The following is a 16,115-nucleotide window of genomic DNA, read 5'->3' as shown; positions in this document are numbered from 1 at the left end:
TTCCTTTTCTTATTATTGTATTAGCTAAAATTTGCAGTTTGATGTTGAAAAGAAGGTGATGAGAGAGGGTGTCCTTGCCTTATTCCTCATCTTAACAGGAAAGTTTTTGTTTCTATTAAGTGTGATGTTAGCTATAGGTTTCTGTAGATATTCTTTATAAAGTTAAAGGATTTCTCCTCTATTCTTAGTTTACTGAGTTTTGTTTTTTTTTTTTTAATCATAAATGGGTGTTGGATTGTGTCAAATGCTTTTTTTTTGCACCTATTAATAGAATCATGTCATTTTTCTTCTTTAGCCTGTTGCTGTGATAGATTTGATTTTTGAATGTTCACTTAGACTTACATTTTTAAGTAATGTTCTTTTAAATTTTAAGTAATTTTATTCCACTTGGTTGGTAGTTGAACTTACTTACATCTTTTAATACTAACAATAAAATCTGGATGCCTGGGTGGCTCAGTCAGTTAAGCATCTGCTGGGGGTTAAGGTCATGATCCCAGGGTCCTGGGATCCTTGCTCAGCAGGGAGCCTGCTTCTGCCTCTGCCTGCTGTTCTCCCTGCTTGTGCTCACCCTCGTCTCTCTAGCAAATAAATAAATAAAATATTTTTTTTAAATCTGTTTAAAAAAAAAACACTAACAATAAAATCAGTAATTTCAGGTTTGGTTTGTTGGTTTAAAATTTTTTTTTTTTTTACTAACCGAATAACCTATTAAGAACTCCTTAAACCTCAACCTTACTAATTTAATGTGATTTATTTATAACTTTTTGCCAAGAATTTCTTTGAATAAGCCATCCTTCATGCATTTTTTTCTTCATGAATTTTAATCTCTCAGTTCATCAAAATAATATTTTTATACTTTCAGAGCCCCATCTAAGTACCATACATTTCTACTTTCTTCCTTTTTCTCCACATGCACATGCACACTCAGATAATTTAGTACCGATATTTTATGATGAAACACTGTTATAAAACAGTAGTCTTATAACAGGGTACCAAATGTCTTTGTATCTTTGAGTTTATTATACGGCAAAAAGGAGGAGAGAAACACTGGTGTTTTAAAAATTATTTTTATTGTTACATTCCAAAGAGGACATAGGAAGAAAAAAGCCAGTTATCCAATAACTGTTATACCTCTCAGAGAGAGGCACCCAGAAAGGAACTCCAGTCTTAGTTCAAAGCTGCACACACTAGAGCTCAAACAGCTGCCTCTCCACCTGACCGGAAACGCTGACAAATGTGTGTATGTCACCAATCCAGAGATGCTTGGGGTTCAAAGAAAATTCCTTTATTGCAAGTGTCCAAGCTCTTAGGATTCATCCTTAGAGATACTAGAAGATGAGAAAGATCACACACACACTGGACTATGTTTAGTCAGTAGAGCAAACCAGCAAATTGCCGGTTTGTTCTAGGATGCATTGCATCAGACATCACAGTACATGAAGAAAATATGCATTTTATGAAGAGCCACCAGGTAGTTCAGATCCACTTTACCATGAAGTGCAGTCACAGGCCAACCAGATACCTAGATAATATAGTCAGTGCAAAATTCAAATGGGTAAGTCAGGGCTTTGATGAGGCTGGCTACACTGCAAAATAGAAATGAAACTTGAAAATAGAATGTTGAATCTATTTACAAAAGCTTGTTTGGTAAAGTGACTTGAGGAAAGTTATGTTAACCACTTCCCAGCATCCCTGCCCTCCCCTGCCAGAAAGAAAAACAAACAAACAAATAAACAACAACAACAAAAAAAAAACACCTGAAAATTATCTTGAAAACCAAGTTAAAACTGTGTGGTGAAATAGAGAGTGCTTGTTCCAGGTAAAGGACTTCAAGATAATTTATAGGCAGGCTTATTTTTATTAGTAAAAGTCACAAATAGGAAAAAGGTTAATTGGCCGACATTGAGGTGTGTGCTCTTAAAAATGTCTGTATTAATACGTTAACAAGAAAAGAAAATACCAAGCACATTTCTGTTTCCAATTCTGAATTTCCCAGCAAGAGTTGGTGAACTCAACAGGGTAGTAAAACAAAACCCAGGAAAACTCAGTCAATTTTTTTCAGTTGTCTGCCTCATTTCTTTCTAATCACCTTCAATTTGATTTCCAATTAGCTGAGGACAACATGACGGTCAAAGACGGATTTTCGCTGCTCTTGAACTTGAAGTTTCCAGCGCTGCTGTGCATACTCTACCTTATTCAGTACGTTGGCTCGACTGCGGGAGCGGGCCAGCACGTCGTGAGCATTTGCAAAAGGCTGGTGATCCTGCAAGTCCAGGAATGGTGAACATCAGAGATGGCATTATCAGGGTACAACACACACAAAAGGGCAATTATCCAGCCAGAGATAGGAGCAGCTAGATTTTACAAACAGACCATCTCTTGGGCCAAGGACTCCCAGGCACTCAAGTGCCAGTAGTAGGATGAACTCAACTACAGAAATGGGTGGTTCAAGTAGCTTGAGTGATGAGAAGGTATTTGTGAAATGTTTCCATGAGTCATCATTTCCAAAGACATTTCCCATAAGAAGCAAGCACCAAGACAAAGACAGTGGTCATTTATGTTAAAGACCAGCCTTCCCTGACAGGTAGGGGAACGAAAATCTACTTTCATGTTAAAATTCACATGTTACAGATATGGAAAGTAGAGCTTTTCCTTGCTGTATTCAATACTATATAGCTAATCTGGCAGAGGAAAGACTTGTCTTTTAATTTCCTGACTCCCGTTATATTAGAATTGTTACTTGTCAGCTTAGGTCCAGCCACATTCACCATTGGGAGATGGTCTGATCTTGACTGGCTTTAATATTTCCCTGCACCTTTAACACACACACTAAATGGACTGGTTTCCAAAATCCTTTTCATTTCCCTCTCCTCCCATCTGTAATGAAGAGACGCAACTCAAGAGCTACAATCACCCTCTATTACCAAGGACAGTAAGGATTTATTACTTGAGCATTTTTATCAGATGAACACCTGAATCTTTCACTGCTGAGCACTCAGGGGCTTCCATGTGAGTTGCTGCCTTAAGAAAGAGGATATTGAAGGGTTACCCAAAACCAACCTATCCTGATCAAAGTAAACCAATGCCACTGATGTTTGTAGTCATGACACAGGAAACCACCATGCTAATCTATCTATGAAAGAGATATAAACACAGCTGCCTAAATGACAAAAAGCATTCAATACTAATTTATTGCTTTGTTTGCCCTTTCCTTGATCTCTTTTTCCTGCACCCTGTGTTAGCAAAGCTTCTAAATGTTCCAAAATAGGATCCAAGTCAACAAGTTGTACCTCTTACATTAAACCTTGCCTCAAAGAAAGAAATATTATTTTGCATGCATGTTTGCCAAAGTTCTATTATACATCCAAGGCAGGAGTCAGCATGTCTGTAGAAAGCTATGCACAACCACATAACTATATATACAACTTTAACTCATGGAGCTACAACGCCTGGTTGTCTTTCACTTATACAATGTCTACATTTCAAAGACTTCAAAAAGTTTTCTATAAGGAATCATTCCTTGCCTTCTTTACTGAAATTTCCTCAACTTTTCCCTTAATTTAGGTAACACCTGTTACAAGACAGGGAAAGAGGAAGACCCATTTTTAAAATTTTTAACCTTACAAATGAAGATAGTAAAAACAATTTCATAAAGTTCAAAATGTTTCAAAGATTTAAGAAAAAAAAAAAGTCAGGAATGAGGGAGGCTAAAGTTGTTGGATTACTTGATTTCCCATAAGGAAATAAACTGATCCGAGGTCATCTAACAAATGAACACAAGACTTAGCTCACCTCACCTTGACTTGGTGTCATATCATCTCAACACACTGATTTTGTTCAAGAAGATTAAAATGACTCTATGGGAATACAGTGCTTCAATGAACTTGTATATAAAACAGTATTACCATTAGTTTGTTTTGACATAAACAAGACTGGGAAGAAGGATGTACTTTAACAGGAGAGCAGCTCTCAATTTCATAGACCTGTTGCCTACCCTTCAAGGTAGAGGGAGAAAAACTTTCCTAACGAACAAATTTAAAGGACTAAACAAACCGGTTAATCCTTTTGGTCCATTTTCCACCTATCAGAACAAGAATGAACTAGCTGCTCGTGGTCATGGGTGCTAGAAGAATGCAAATAGAGATTTACCCTTTTTATATGTTTGTTCTTTTTACACCTGATAAAATTACAATAAACACAAAACATGTTTTAATGCAATGCTTTGATAATAGCAATGATGTGTCATGGATACATGATAGGATAAATATTGTGACTACTTGCAGTGAGTTTCTTAACTATTTGTACTACTTCTCACTTGATTTAAAATGCTCTACAGTGAACAAAAATGAAAGAATGTAACTGAGAATTTAACAAAGACATTTTTAAAAGCAGATAAACAGTCAAGAATTCTCATGTTAAGATAAGCAACAACTGTAGGAATTTAAATTTAACTTTTTTTGTACAGAGTTGTTACCAAAAATTCACAGCTAGAGGTTAGAAAACCTCTCTCTGCCCAGAATCAATTCAATAGATAGCCCAGAGTCAGGACTCTCAGAGATAATGGTTTCAGTTAATATATCCACAGAATCGATTACTGATGAACAAAATGGTTAGTAAGCACATGACCCCACCAATCAAATGTCTTTCCTACATGTTTTCATCTACATATTTGTGCACCCATTTCTTTTATGTTCTATGTGCACTACATTAATATTGTTTATTTCTAAAATCAGGAACCAAATATTTAATACTGTAAAGGATATAGTTTAAGTCAGACTTTCTATCTATCCATATGTCTATTAAGAAATAGTTTATACATAACATTTTCATATGTTAGTTCTCAACTGGGGGTGATTTTGTTCCCCAGGGACATTTGGCAATATCTGTGGACACTTCTGATTATCATGATTGGGATGACAGGGGTAATTGGCATCAGGTGGGTAGAGGTCAGGGATGCTGCTCAGTATCTTACAATGAACAGAAAACCCCCCACAACAAAGAATTATCCAACCTAAAATGTCAGTGTTGTTGAGGCTAAGAAAAATCTGTCATATGCGAATGAGAAGTGACATGAGAACAGTTTTGGAGACTCTAATCCTTCTGGTACACAACCTCCTGTCCTTCTAGCTCTCTTTCCCTATTTGTCCCATATGCTTAGTTTTTGACCACAACAGATCTCCAGTCTTGACCTTTCTCCCAGCCTATCAATAATCCCCTCCTGGAATTCTTCAAAAACAAATCGGCATTTCTTACACGATTAAAAATAAAATGTGGAAACATACTATAATTAGTCATTTCTTTCACATGTCTGTTTCTGTTTTGTCATCTCCCTATTCCTAGTTCCTACAGAGGACCTGATACAGGTCCAACTCATTATGTGTTGGTCGAACTCATAAGGAAGCAAGGAAAAAAGAGGCAAGCAGAAATGTATCTTTATAAGTTCTTGACAAAACACAAATCAAATCTTGCCTGAATAAGTTGAGTATTCATAACTGATATTTGTATGATAACAATACATTGATCAAAAAGCAGGCTCTGTTTGTAGTAATAACTCAAGCCATCCAGTGAGAATTCCCTGAGAATTCCATCTTTTCTCAACAGGTCCACAAGCCATTCCAAGATAAAAGAACTTTTGACTACAGTAAGCAAGTGTTCACCCTGGGTTTAGCTTTTAGAATTGGTTCTTGAAACTCTTGAATTTTATCAATTTTAAGGAACGTAGGCCAATAAAGTAATCCAAAATAAAAAGTAATTTCTAAAAATAATTATATATATAGAATAATAAAATACTGGAAAATTTGAAAATAGGCCCAAAGAGGTTAATGATAAAACAACATAATTCTAAGCTATACTGAATAACAACTTTGTGGACTATGTCAATTACCAGACATCTTTTTTTTTTAATTACCAGACATTTTTGAATGAAATAATGTTAATACAAAAAGGAAACCACAAAACAATTTACACACTGATTAAACCAATTATATGTATAAATAGAAATGTGTTTTTAAGAAAAGAAGAGAAGCGGGAATGATGGTTTTATTTTTCTCTAGAGATCGCAGATTTTTTTAAGGAGAAGAAAAGAAATATAAAACATCAGCAGGTTATCAAGCTGCACTTCATTAAGAAAAGAACACTGTCTTCATGCTTCCCTTCACTAAAGCCTCTTTGCCTTCTATATATTTGGTCATGTTGCCAGGAACAGTATCCAGGCAGGAGCTTGGGGAGAAATCTATCTCAGAAGCTTTTCTCAGTGTAAACATGGAAAGGCAATGAAAATTGTGCCCTTGATACTAAAGGGCAAAGCCTTATACAGCACAGTCACCAAGGATCATCAATTTAGACTGCCATATTGATGGCTATCCAGAGTAATTTCCTCATGAAGAGACATACTAAAATTAGAACAGTCCTTAGCTTCCCTAGTTGAAGATCTGCCCTAGCACAGAAACATCTATATGTAACTATTTTTCACTTGCTCTTTATATCGGATGGTGACAGAGATTGGCCATACACCAGCTGAGGCATGCCAAGTACTTACCCCAACATCGTCATCGCTCTGTATCAATTGTGAGTGTCCAAATAGGCGTCTCTTCAGTATGGGCTCAACCAGGGTAAGGTACACCATGTACAGAAGCAGAAGGCCCAAAATGGAGAGATAAATTATAATGGTAACCTGAAGGAAGTTGAAATTAAGTTACATCTCTATTCAAGCCAAGAAATCAGAATTTTGTGTAATAATAGTGAAACCACAGTGAAGACTGATTTTTCTGCTAAGCATATAGGATTTCTATATAAACCAGATTCCAACATAAACTCAACTCTTCACCAAAATATTATTTAAAGAAAAAGAGAAAAGAGAGCATTTTGTCTTTGGGATCTTATTATGAGTCTTTAAAACTCCATCTTCACCTACTGCAAATCATTTGTCACCACTACTCACAAACCAGTTTTCTTTTTTGACCTGAATACAGTGTCCTAGATTAAGCAGCATGGTGTTTAGATATCTTAAAAGAACCCTAACAAAACAACAAAAAAAAGAACCCTAACACCCTAACAAAAAATGTAATTCAGATGAATTTCCACAGAATACTCTTAAAGATTAATTTAGATATACAAAAACACATTTCAGGCCAGTGATTTTCCTGAGATCTTAATCTGTATGCTGTCAAGAAGTACAGTGTGACACCTTTCTCCCCCCATTTCTAGGATGGCTATAACTAAAGATAGTACCAAATGTTAGCAAGGATGTGGCAAACTGAATCCTCACACATTGTTGGTGGGAATGTAAAATGGAGCAACCATTTTGGAAGACAATCTGGCAATCTCTTAAAAGGTTAAAATAAACTTACCTCTCTAAGGAATCTACCTGACAGGGAAACATATATCCACACAAAGATATGTGCACAGATATTTATGACAGCATTATTCCTAATAGTAAAAATCTGGAAATAACCCAAATGTCTATCAACTGATGAATGGATAATGAAAATGTTATATTCATATAATAAAATGATATTCAGTAACAGAAAGGAATTAAATACTGATAACTTGCTACAACATGGATAAACCTCAAAAACATTATGCTAACCAAAAAGAACCAGTCACAGAAGACTGCATGTTGTATGAGTCTATTTACATGAAATATTCAGATCTGTAGAGACACAAGGCAGAATAGTGACTGTCTAAGGCTAGGGGAGGAAATGAGATTAACCGTAAATGGGCATAAGGGATCTTTTTGGGGTGATGGGAATGTTTTAAATTTCCTAAAATTTATTCAATTGTACACTTACAATGAGTGACTTTTAGAGTCTATAAATTACACATCAAAAACTTAGCTGAAAAATAAAAAAAGTACAGTGAGGATTTCTCTACAGGACAGCACCCTGCTGGAGCAGGAATTCTCCCACAGAAATCTTTGTTACAGCTAACCACCCGATTCCCCACAGGCCTTTTCTCAGGGGGAAATGAATGGGAAGCTCCATATAAAAATATTGGGGAGAAGAAGTGTTAATCACCAAAATAAAGTAATTGAATCCATTAGAGGTACAAATGGTGACGAGAGTGATCTACATTCTATTTCCTATAAAAATAAAGAAAGGAAATCTTAGAATCCAGAAATATTTCTAGAATAGTCCATATATATATATATATATATATATATATATATATATATATTTATTCCCACCTCCATCCCCTGCCAAGGGTTGAGAGGACAGGAAGAAAAGGGCTTAGTCATGCTGTGCTCTCACCAGCTTCTGGCATATGTGGCTCATAGAAAAGCTGGGATATCTTTCAGGATATGCTAATTACACGCAGGGCATTTTGTGCCATTTCACATATCACATCCACGTAACATGTCCTAAGCAATCCACAGAGCATCTCAATGAGGCAGGCAAAGAAAAGACCCACGGTTCCTATGGGGCTGGTATTGGGGATAAGGAAGGAAGGGGTTAGTGGATGGTGGGGATGAGAGGGAAGAACAGTGACTGAGTGAATGAAATAGAATTCAGATGTCCAAAATTGTCTTGTTTGTCTAGATACCATCAAAAACTATTCCAGAAGCAGATGAAATTTTTTTATTTACCTTGATCGTAACAGAGCTTCTTTCCTCATATTTGCATTCACAGCGTAGACAGTATGCTTCTACATCAGGCCCGCGCACGGGCATGGGATCCACAACATGAAGGCAATCGCTGAAAAAATGAGGATAAAATATTGTTTGGCCTACCTGGATTTTCTACTTATATTGATCAAAACTTTCATGAGATCCAGAATAATCACTGAACTTAAGAATTTAAGGAACAAATAATAAGGGAAGTGAAATCATTTGCTCCCTCAGTATTAACAATTTGGTGAGATTTAACAGTCTAAGAACCAAAAACACACATATGTAGTAGCTATTTCCAAAAGTGCTGCTGTTAACAGTTACAAAATGCACCTGAAAAATCTCAGATGGGTTCAAAACCTACTTAGCACATCAAGTTATATTTAGACTTGTTCATTTACCAAGAAAAAATTGCTTTAAATGATTTAAAGTATCTTGGGGCATTGCTCAAATATAAGATTCTCTTTTATGAATTAACATCAATCTTAACTGCCACAGAGTGGTATATGCATGGCTAATCACACTGAACAGTTGCTAAATTCTGAAACTCTGGAAACAGGTCAAAAGTGCAATAAGAAACAATTACTTTCTTAAAAAAATTATCTTTCTAAATGAGCAAAAGCCTATTGAAAACATGGAGAAATAGGATTATGACAACAAAAATATTTAAAAATGAAAACTGATTACCCAGAAGAAGTATATAAAAAATAATAGAAGGCTAAATGTTTTTGTTGTTGGATGTTCTTTATTTTTTCCCCATTTTCTAGGCCACTTATTTATGGCTTATGAAAAAAGCAACTCTATAAAAAAAAATCTCTCCCCCCCCAAATCTTTTCCCAGAAACCTGCCAATTCTAGGAAATAATTAAATTATTAATTTCCCCAACTATTAAGAGCCTATTACTCTGTTCACTTTCAGCAAAAATAGGCAAAACTCTCCTGTCCCGTCAACTGCTGGGTAATTTTCTTTTGTCATCTCTCCCTCGGGCACTTCTGACTGTCTGAAGAACCATGATAGGATCCTGTCTCATTCCCCACATCTTTCTTAGGGGCACCCAATGCTCTAAGCTACATCTTTCCCTCTGCCTGGCAAAATCTACTTTTTCATGTCCTGCTCCTTCTGAGCCATGGTATAAGAGAGAAAACCCAAAATGGCATAAATGATAAAAATTCAATCAGTTATCCCTAACAGGTAATTTGATTTTAACAAAGATACTAATGAAAAAATAAGCCTCAACTGGTAGTATGTAAGGTTCCACACTCACACCATACAAGTTTGTTTTATCTGTTCCAAGCATATAACAAAACCAGAAATGTATCCCACTTGATACAGACATGAAATGGACAGAGGAAGCTAAATCCCATTCAATCACAGAGGTCATCCAGGCCAACACTTCCAGAGAAGCCACCTGCACAGGGTCACAGAGTAGATTAGAAGCTAAAAAGACCAGAACCCAGGGTTCCTACCACCTAGGTTGGCTCTCCTGTAGCTCTCTGAACCTCAGGAAAATAAGACTTACCTCCTAGTTTCCCATTTCAGCTTCAGAGCCTCCATAATAATACCTAGGAATTACTTGGGGGAACTAAGTGCTGAGTATTGAATGTTTCTTTTTAAGTACAGATATAGTTTAATAACAAGGAGATACTGAGCCCTGTGCAAAAGTTGTGTACTATGGGACAGGAAGGTTGGTTCTGGCTGGCTAGTCAAAAACACAGAACCTAGACACAGAATTCAACCACTCTGAGAACTAGGCAACACCTCCCCCTAGTGCCAAAACAAGGTTATCATCAGCTAACGTCACACCCCAAACACAAACCACAGAACTCAAACTTTCCTTCTGTCAGACAGCATAAGTCAATAAAGAATTAAAGCTAAAAATGGGAGAAAATGGAAGCCAGAAGGTAAAACTGTATCTAGGACCAAACAGGTATCGGAGGCTTTGTAAAGTCATAACACCCTGATTGATCATAACCTGCTTACCCTTCTGAAACCAGTTAACAGCTGAGAACTTATCTCCAGTAAAAGGCTGAGCTGCAGGAAGGAAGCAAAGAGAGGGGAAAGAAAAAATCGCAAAGTTGTTTCAACTGTTTCTTTCAAAGCTCCCTATTTTGACCAAAAGCCAGAGTGAATGCCATATGGTTCCGTCTGAACCTGGAATTATAAAAAGTCAGTGAAAAGATTAGCGCTAAACACTTGAACAGTGAATTCACCTGCCACTCAAATAATAGACATCACATTCTATTCCTGATAATAGATTAAACTAATTATAAGTGCTCAGTGTATTTGGAAAATGTATAGGAATAACTTAAAAACTTATATGAGCTTTCTTGTATCATAAAAGTAACTTGATGATATAAAATCTATAAGAATATAGTTAAATCACTTTTTAAAAAATATTTTATTTATGTATTTGAGAGAGAGACAGAGCATGAAGGAGGGAAGGTTAGAAGAGGAAGCAGACTCCCTGTTGAGCAGGGAGCCCAATGTGGGACTTGATCCTGGGACTCCAGGATCATGACCTGAGCCAAAGGCAGTTGCTTAACCAACTGAGCCACCCAGGCGCCCTAAATCACTTTTTAATGTGAGACAATTTAAAGTGGAGCACAGAAGTTCAGAAGAAGTTTTCAAGAATACGCTTATCTAATATCAGATTGAACTATATATATACCACTGGAAGAACAGAAAATGGCATCAGAAAAAAGAAACATGCTCAAAAAAAAAAAAGAAAAAAAAGAAACATGCTCAAAGGCCGCCTTTTCTTTTTCAAGGTCAACCTGAAATATTGTAACCAAATGAATTTAATCTTGCTTTCAAAGTTTTGCTGATTATTTAGCTATGAAATCAGGTACATGTAAAATTTCCAAGCACTAGGAGCTATTTTTCTTATATGCTTACCCCAGCAATATTCTATCATGTTTACAAACCATAAAACATCGCAATAACATGAGAAGGAGCCCATCCACCTTGCTACAAAACAACTGCTTCAGTGCCCCTGGGTGGCTCAGTGGGTTAAGCCTCTGCCTTCTGCCTAGGTCATGATCTCAGGGTCTTGGGATCGAGCCCTGCATCAGGCTCTCTGCTCAGCAAGGAGCCTTCTTCTCTCTCTTTCTCTCTCTCTGCCTGCCTCTCTGCCTACTTGTGATCTCTCTGTCAAATAAATAAATAAAATCTTTTTTTTTTTTTTTTAAAGATTTTATTTATTTATTTGTCAGAGAGAGAGAGGGAGAGAGAGCAAGCACAGGCAGACAGAATGGCAGGCAGAGGCAGAGGGAGAAGCAGGCTCCCTGATGAGCAAGGAGCCCGATGTGGGACTCGATCCCAGGACGCTGGGATCATGACCTGAGCCGAAGGCAGCTGCTTAACCAACTGAGCCACCCAGGCGTCCCTAAATAAATAAAATCTTAAAAAAAAAAAAAAAACTGCTTCCCAATCATTTTACGCTGTATGTAGAAAAGCTATCATTTGTAAGATCCATAAATAGAGAAGGCTGCTGGTGACTAGTGAGTCAAGATCCCAGTCATCACAGGTCTGCTTGATACTCCAAGGGCTGAAGGAGCAACTTCTTGATATAGGTAAATCCACAGCACACCAACAGGGAAACGATGATATACGTGGCTCATTCCCATTCCTTCCTGAGCCTTTTGAATTTTTTTTTTTTTTTAAGATTTTACTTATTTTTTGACAGAGAGAGAGACAGCGAGAGAGGGAAAACAAGCAGGGGGAGTGGGAGAGAGAGCAGCATGCTCCCTGCTGGGCAGGGAGCCTGATGTGGTTCTTGATGTGGGGTTTGATGTGGAGCTTGATCCCATCATGACCTGAGCTGAAGGCAGGCGCTTAATGATTGAGCCACCCAGATGCCCCTCCTTTTGACACTTTTAAACATAGTCTCCTATATTTGACAATATATCATTAAAACCTACAAGTTGTGCAAAGTATAACCCAGATAAAGGAGGCTTGCTTACCTTCCACAGAAAAGCAAGAGAGACTAAAATTTAAGAGGGCACAGGAAGGGAGCTATGGCCAGTGTAGGGGCCACGAAATCAGCTCTGCCCATTACAAAACCCTCCCTACTTGGGGCTTAGTGTTTTGGCTATATTCCTTTATGTTTATGTCACACACTCAGTGCCTTACTCTCACTTTTTCAAATAGAAGTGGAATTGACACACTTAACAAGAAATACAGGTGATCCTTGAACAACAGGCTAAAATGCATGGGTCCACTTGTATGCAAATTTTTTTAGTAGATACAGTACAGTACTGCAGATGTATTTTCTCTTCCCTATGATTGTCTTAGTAACATTTAATCCAGTTTACTTTATTGTAAGAGTATAGTATATAATGCATATAACATGTAAAATGTGTGTGAATCAACTGCTTTTTTTATTGGTAAGGCTTCTGGTCAACAGTAGGCTATTAGCAGCTAAGTTTTGGGGGAGTCAAAAGTTACTTGCAGATTTTTGACTGTGTCAAGTTCAGCACACCTGAGCCCTATGTTGTTCAAGGGTCAATTGTATTTAAAAAGGAAACAATACATTGGATGAGCATTCTGGGCTAACAAAGACAATCACAAAAAGAAATCTGACAGGCAATTCAGTAATCTAGAATACTTACCAATCTTTTTGGGATATGTTCTTATTATAAATATGCCCAGAATTATCTTTATAGGGTGGACAGATACATTTACATCGGACATCCTCGAAATTCTGCAACAAAAATGGAAACTTAGTATAGCTTGTTAACAGGTTAGCAACAATATTTTAAAAAACTGCACCATATACATTTTGCTAAGCATCCCCTGTCAAATATTCTAAAACAATTCATTTTGACGGACAGAAATTTATAAAAGCCACAGTTTCTTTTTGGTAATGCTAATGAATCTGCATATATATTACATAAAATTATTTTGAAATAATACCTGTACGTGATCTGTGATTTATGAATGACATTTGTAGGTCACGTGACAGTCCAACTGTGCTAATGTTATCAACAGCTACCTGCCAGTAAAAAGACACAGTAGACAAATAACTGTGCCTGCAAATAAGAATCCGATTACAAAAGGATGAGGAATAATCAAACTACAAATTACTCTCAAAACAAGTCACAATTCTAATCACAATCGTTTCACCCTTCGGTAGAATGGCACTAATATGGACAAAGGGGGTCCTACCAGAACTCTACAGAAGGGTGAAACTGTAGAGGCATTCAACTGTATTTAGAAAGGAAGTACACAAGGGAAGTAGCTGGAGTCTAACTGAGATCAGTTTGGTCTACTCTTCCCAGGAAACTTTGCTTCTAATCCCTGGTAGACAGAGAGGATAAGTACTGATAAAGCAAGTTTCAAGACGTGGAGAAAGAGGTGACTAAATGTATCAGTACAGGGACTAGGAGAAGCTTCATCAGCAAAGGGGAATTTATCTGAGAAGGCAAATGGCTCATTAGTCCCCAGAGGACAAGGCCTACTGTTCCTATATATGGTGCTATGTCTGGCAGAGCTGTTGACAACGCATTCATTCAGCCACCACTTAGTGAGCATTTGTTCAGTGCTGGACCTTGTGCTCAATGAAGTGGATTCAGATAAGTGTAAGACATGGTCACTGCCAGTAATGAGGACACACCCTAGTAATGGAGACTGTCAGATAAATACATCATTACAATACACTCTTAAAGTGATGACAGGAGATATGCAGAGGATGCCAGTAATGTTTTGAAAGACAGGATACTTGCTGTTGTCCCTATTGCTGGTGGGAGGTAGGAAAGATTTCTAAAAGAACTCCTGATCAAACCACCCCCCCATCTGTCCCCATTTAACCTGTCTTTCCCAGCCCCTGTATTTAAAGATATTCTTGATTAAAGCTCCTATTTTTAAAAGATGCAAATTTCATTGTTTTCCCATCATATTAATGTGAATTCCTTCTGTTTTCCCCAGTAAGGAACTAGCACATCAAGAAGGAAGAACAAGTGTGTACCAGGGCAGAGCAGGTCTGGAGGGTAGGAGCATGAAGCAGACTAAAAGAGTAGCATGAAGAGGCATGAGAAGGGCCCAGAAGTGGAGCAGGGGGAAAGGCTACAACCTTACCTGCCTTGCAGTTTGGACCCTTCCTTCTCCACTAAAATACCAGAAGAAAGAAGGCAAAAAGGGGGCCAAGAGATCCTGGAGGGAGTTAGGTCAGAATATCAGGCTGGCGAGACTTTGTGTAGGTCCTATTGGCAAGGAAGTCTGCCAGGAGAGGCAAGTTCCTACATTGGGAAGGGAACTGGTTCAGGGATGAGTTGAAATGAGTTAGTTCCTAACCGGGAAGATCTCCGTGAGTTGGGGGCTTCTAGTAATTTTGATTTAGGGAACGGGGGCGGGGCAGGAAGAGGGCTGTCTGTGAGGCAGGTGGAGGACGGTGGTAGACTTAAGGAGCTTAAGGGTGGAAAGTTAAAGGCTCTCAGAGTTGGAAAGGTTGTAAAGTTTGAGGTGGGTGCTGTCGGGGCTGGGAAGGGAAATGGCTAGGAGGTGGAGGATTTGCGTCCCCGCCGTGGGCACTGTGAAGACTGGGTGGAGCTGGGGACGGGGGCGGGGTATCCGGCGGGAAAGAGGGGAGTAGTGTCAGGGCTACGGGTGGCAGTGGGGGCAGTGACTGTCACAATGTCAGGGATGGAGGGCTAGAGTGCTAGCAGGCAGTTTGGTGCTGTCAGGCAGTATGGGGGTGTTGCAAGGGCTGTGAAGCTAGGGGTCGGGCCAGCAGGGCTGGGAGAGGAATGGGTAGGGAGCAGGTTGACAGACTCAGTTTCCGCAGGGCCGGAGGAGGGGAGGAGCTCCGGTCTGGAGCGAAGGCTGGGCGGACTCACCTTGGCGGCGTCTGACAGCTGCACCAGCAGCAGCACTGAGAGCGCCAGGCAGGACAGGCTGAGCAAGGAGCCAAGCCGAAGGAAGCCTCCCCACAGGGTCGCCATCGCTGCCAGGCCCAGCGGTTCCCACAGCCCGGAGCCCCCGAGACCTGCTCCCGGCTGGGGCTCCGGCTCGGGATCCGGCTCGGGCTCGGGCTCCTCCGCCCGCACTTCCGTCTGGGCCTTGGCGTCACCGACCGCGCCGGGTCAGCTACAAAAAGCATCCGCCCCGGAAACGGTTCCGGGTGCGCAGGGCCCGGAGGCTGCGCTGTGCCCGCGCCTGTCCGGCGTACACTCCCGCAAGGAAAACGAAGGGGGCGCCTCTAGCCGGGCAGCCTCGGCCCAGCAGAGCTTTGAGGCGCGAGGCTGTCTTTCTTGGGCGCAGAAGCAGCGGGGGCTGTGGACCGCCAGTGCCCTGGGAAGTCCTCTCGCCCAGGGAGACCCCCAGCAAACACGGGATCTCAGAAGCGAGCCTCCCAACGACCCCTGCGAGGCCGGAGCCGTTCGTCGCCAGACCCCTGAGGGTGGAGGGAGCCCAAGCCCCAGGGATCGCTGGAGAGTGCGGCATATCCTACCGGCGCAGCGGGAGCGGGTGGTAGGCGTGGAGACGCTCCTCTGGGACCGACTGGCCGAGCCTT

General features: G+C 39.6%; 1 protein-coding gene across 3 annotated transcripts; it reads right to left on the bottom strand.

Moving 5' to 3' along the window:
- Positions 1 to 1,057: 1,057 nt before the first annotated feature.
- On the bottom strand, positions 1,058 to 15,672 carry LOC111159422 (TMEM9 domain family member B). 3 transcript variants are annotated; one of them, XM_022521875.1, is made up of 6 exons: positions 15,439 to 15,672; positions 13,216 to 13,307; positions 8,585 to 8,693; positions 6,539 to 6,673; positions 2,090 to 2,263; positions 1,058 to 1,586 (listed from the first exon to the last, which is right to left on the bottom strand). In XM_022521875.1, the coding sequence occupies exons 1-5, from the start codon at positions 15,541 to 15,543 to the stop codon at positions 2,108 to 2,110; spliced, it is 597 nt and encodes a 198-aa protein (XP_022377583.1). In that variant the 5' UTR covers positions 15,544 to 15,672; the 3' UTR covers positions 1,058 to 1,586; positions 2,090 to 2,107. The 3 variants fall into 3 exon arrangements, with proteins under 3 accessions (XP_022377583.1, XP_022377582.1, XP_022377584.1); XM_022521874.1 differs by having other exon boundaries at positions 1,058 to 2,263; XM_022521876.1 differs by lacking the exon at positions 13,216 to 13,307 and having other exon boundaries at positions 1,058 to 2,263; positions 15,439 to 15,635.
- Positions 15,673 to 16,115: the final 443 nt, after the last annotated feature.

Source organism: Enhydra lutris, unplaced genomic scaffold, assembly GCF_002288905.1.
Source record: "Enhydra lutris kenyoni isolate GAN:26980312 unplaced genomic scaffold, ASM228890v2 scaffoldscaffold68, whole genome shotgun sequence".
In the NCBI taxonomy this organism is placed as follows: Eukaryota; Metazoa; Chordata; class Mammalia; order Carnivora; family Mustelidae; genus Enhydra; species Enhydra lutris.
The sequence above is the reverse complement of the archived record's forward strand: the minus strand, read 5'-3'. Positions and strand labels throughout refer to the sequence as shown.

What these genes read in the sequence shown, in the direction of transcription:
- LOC111159422 (XM_022521874.1), bottom strand. Translation starts at nt 15,543, where the DNA reads ATGGCGACCCTGTGGGGAGGCTTCCTTCGGCTTGGCTCCTTGCTCAGC. An exon ending in AGCTGTCAGACGCCGCCAAG is followed by an intron (nt 13,308 to 15,438) that starts GTGAGTCCGCCC and finishes TTTTTGTTGCAG; the next exon opens with AATTTCGAGGATGTCCGATG. An exon ending in GAAGCTCTGTTACGATCAAG is followed by an intron (nt 6,674 to 8,584) that starts GTAAATAAAAAA and finishes AACTTCCTTCAG; the next exon opens with GTTACCATTATAATTTATCT.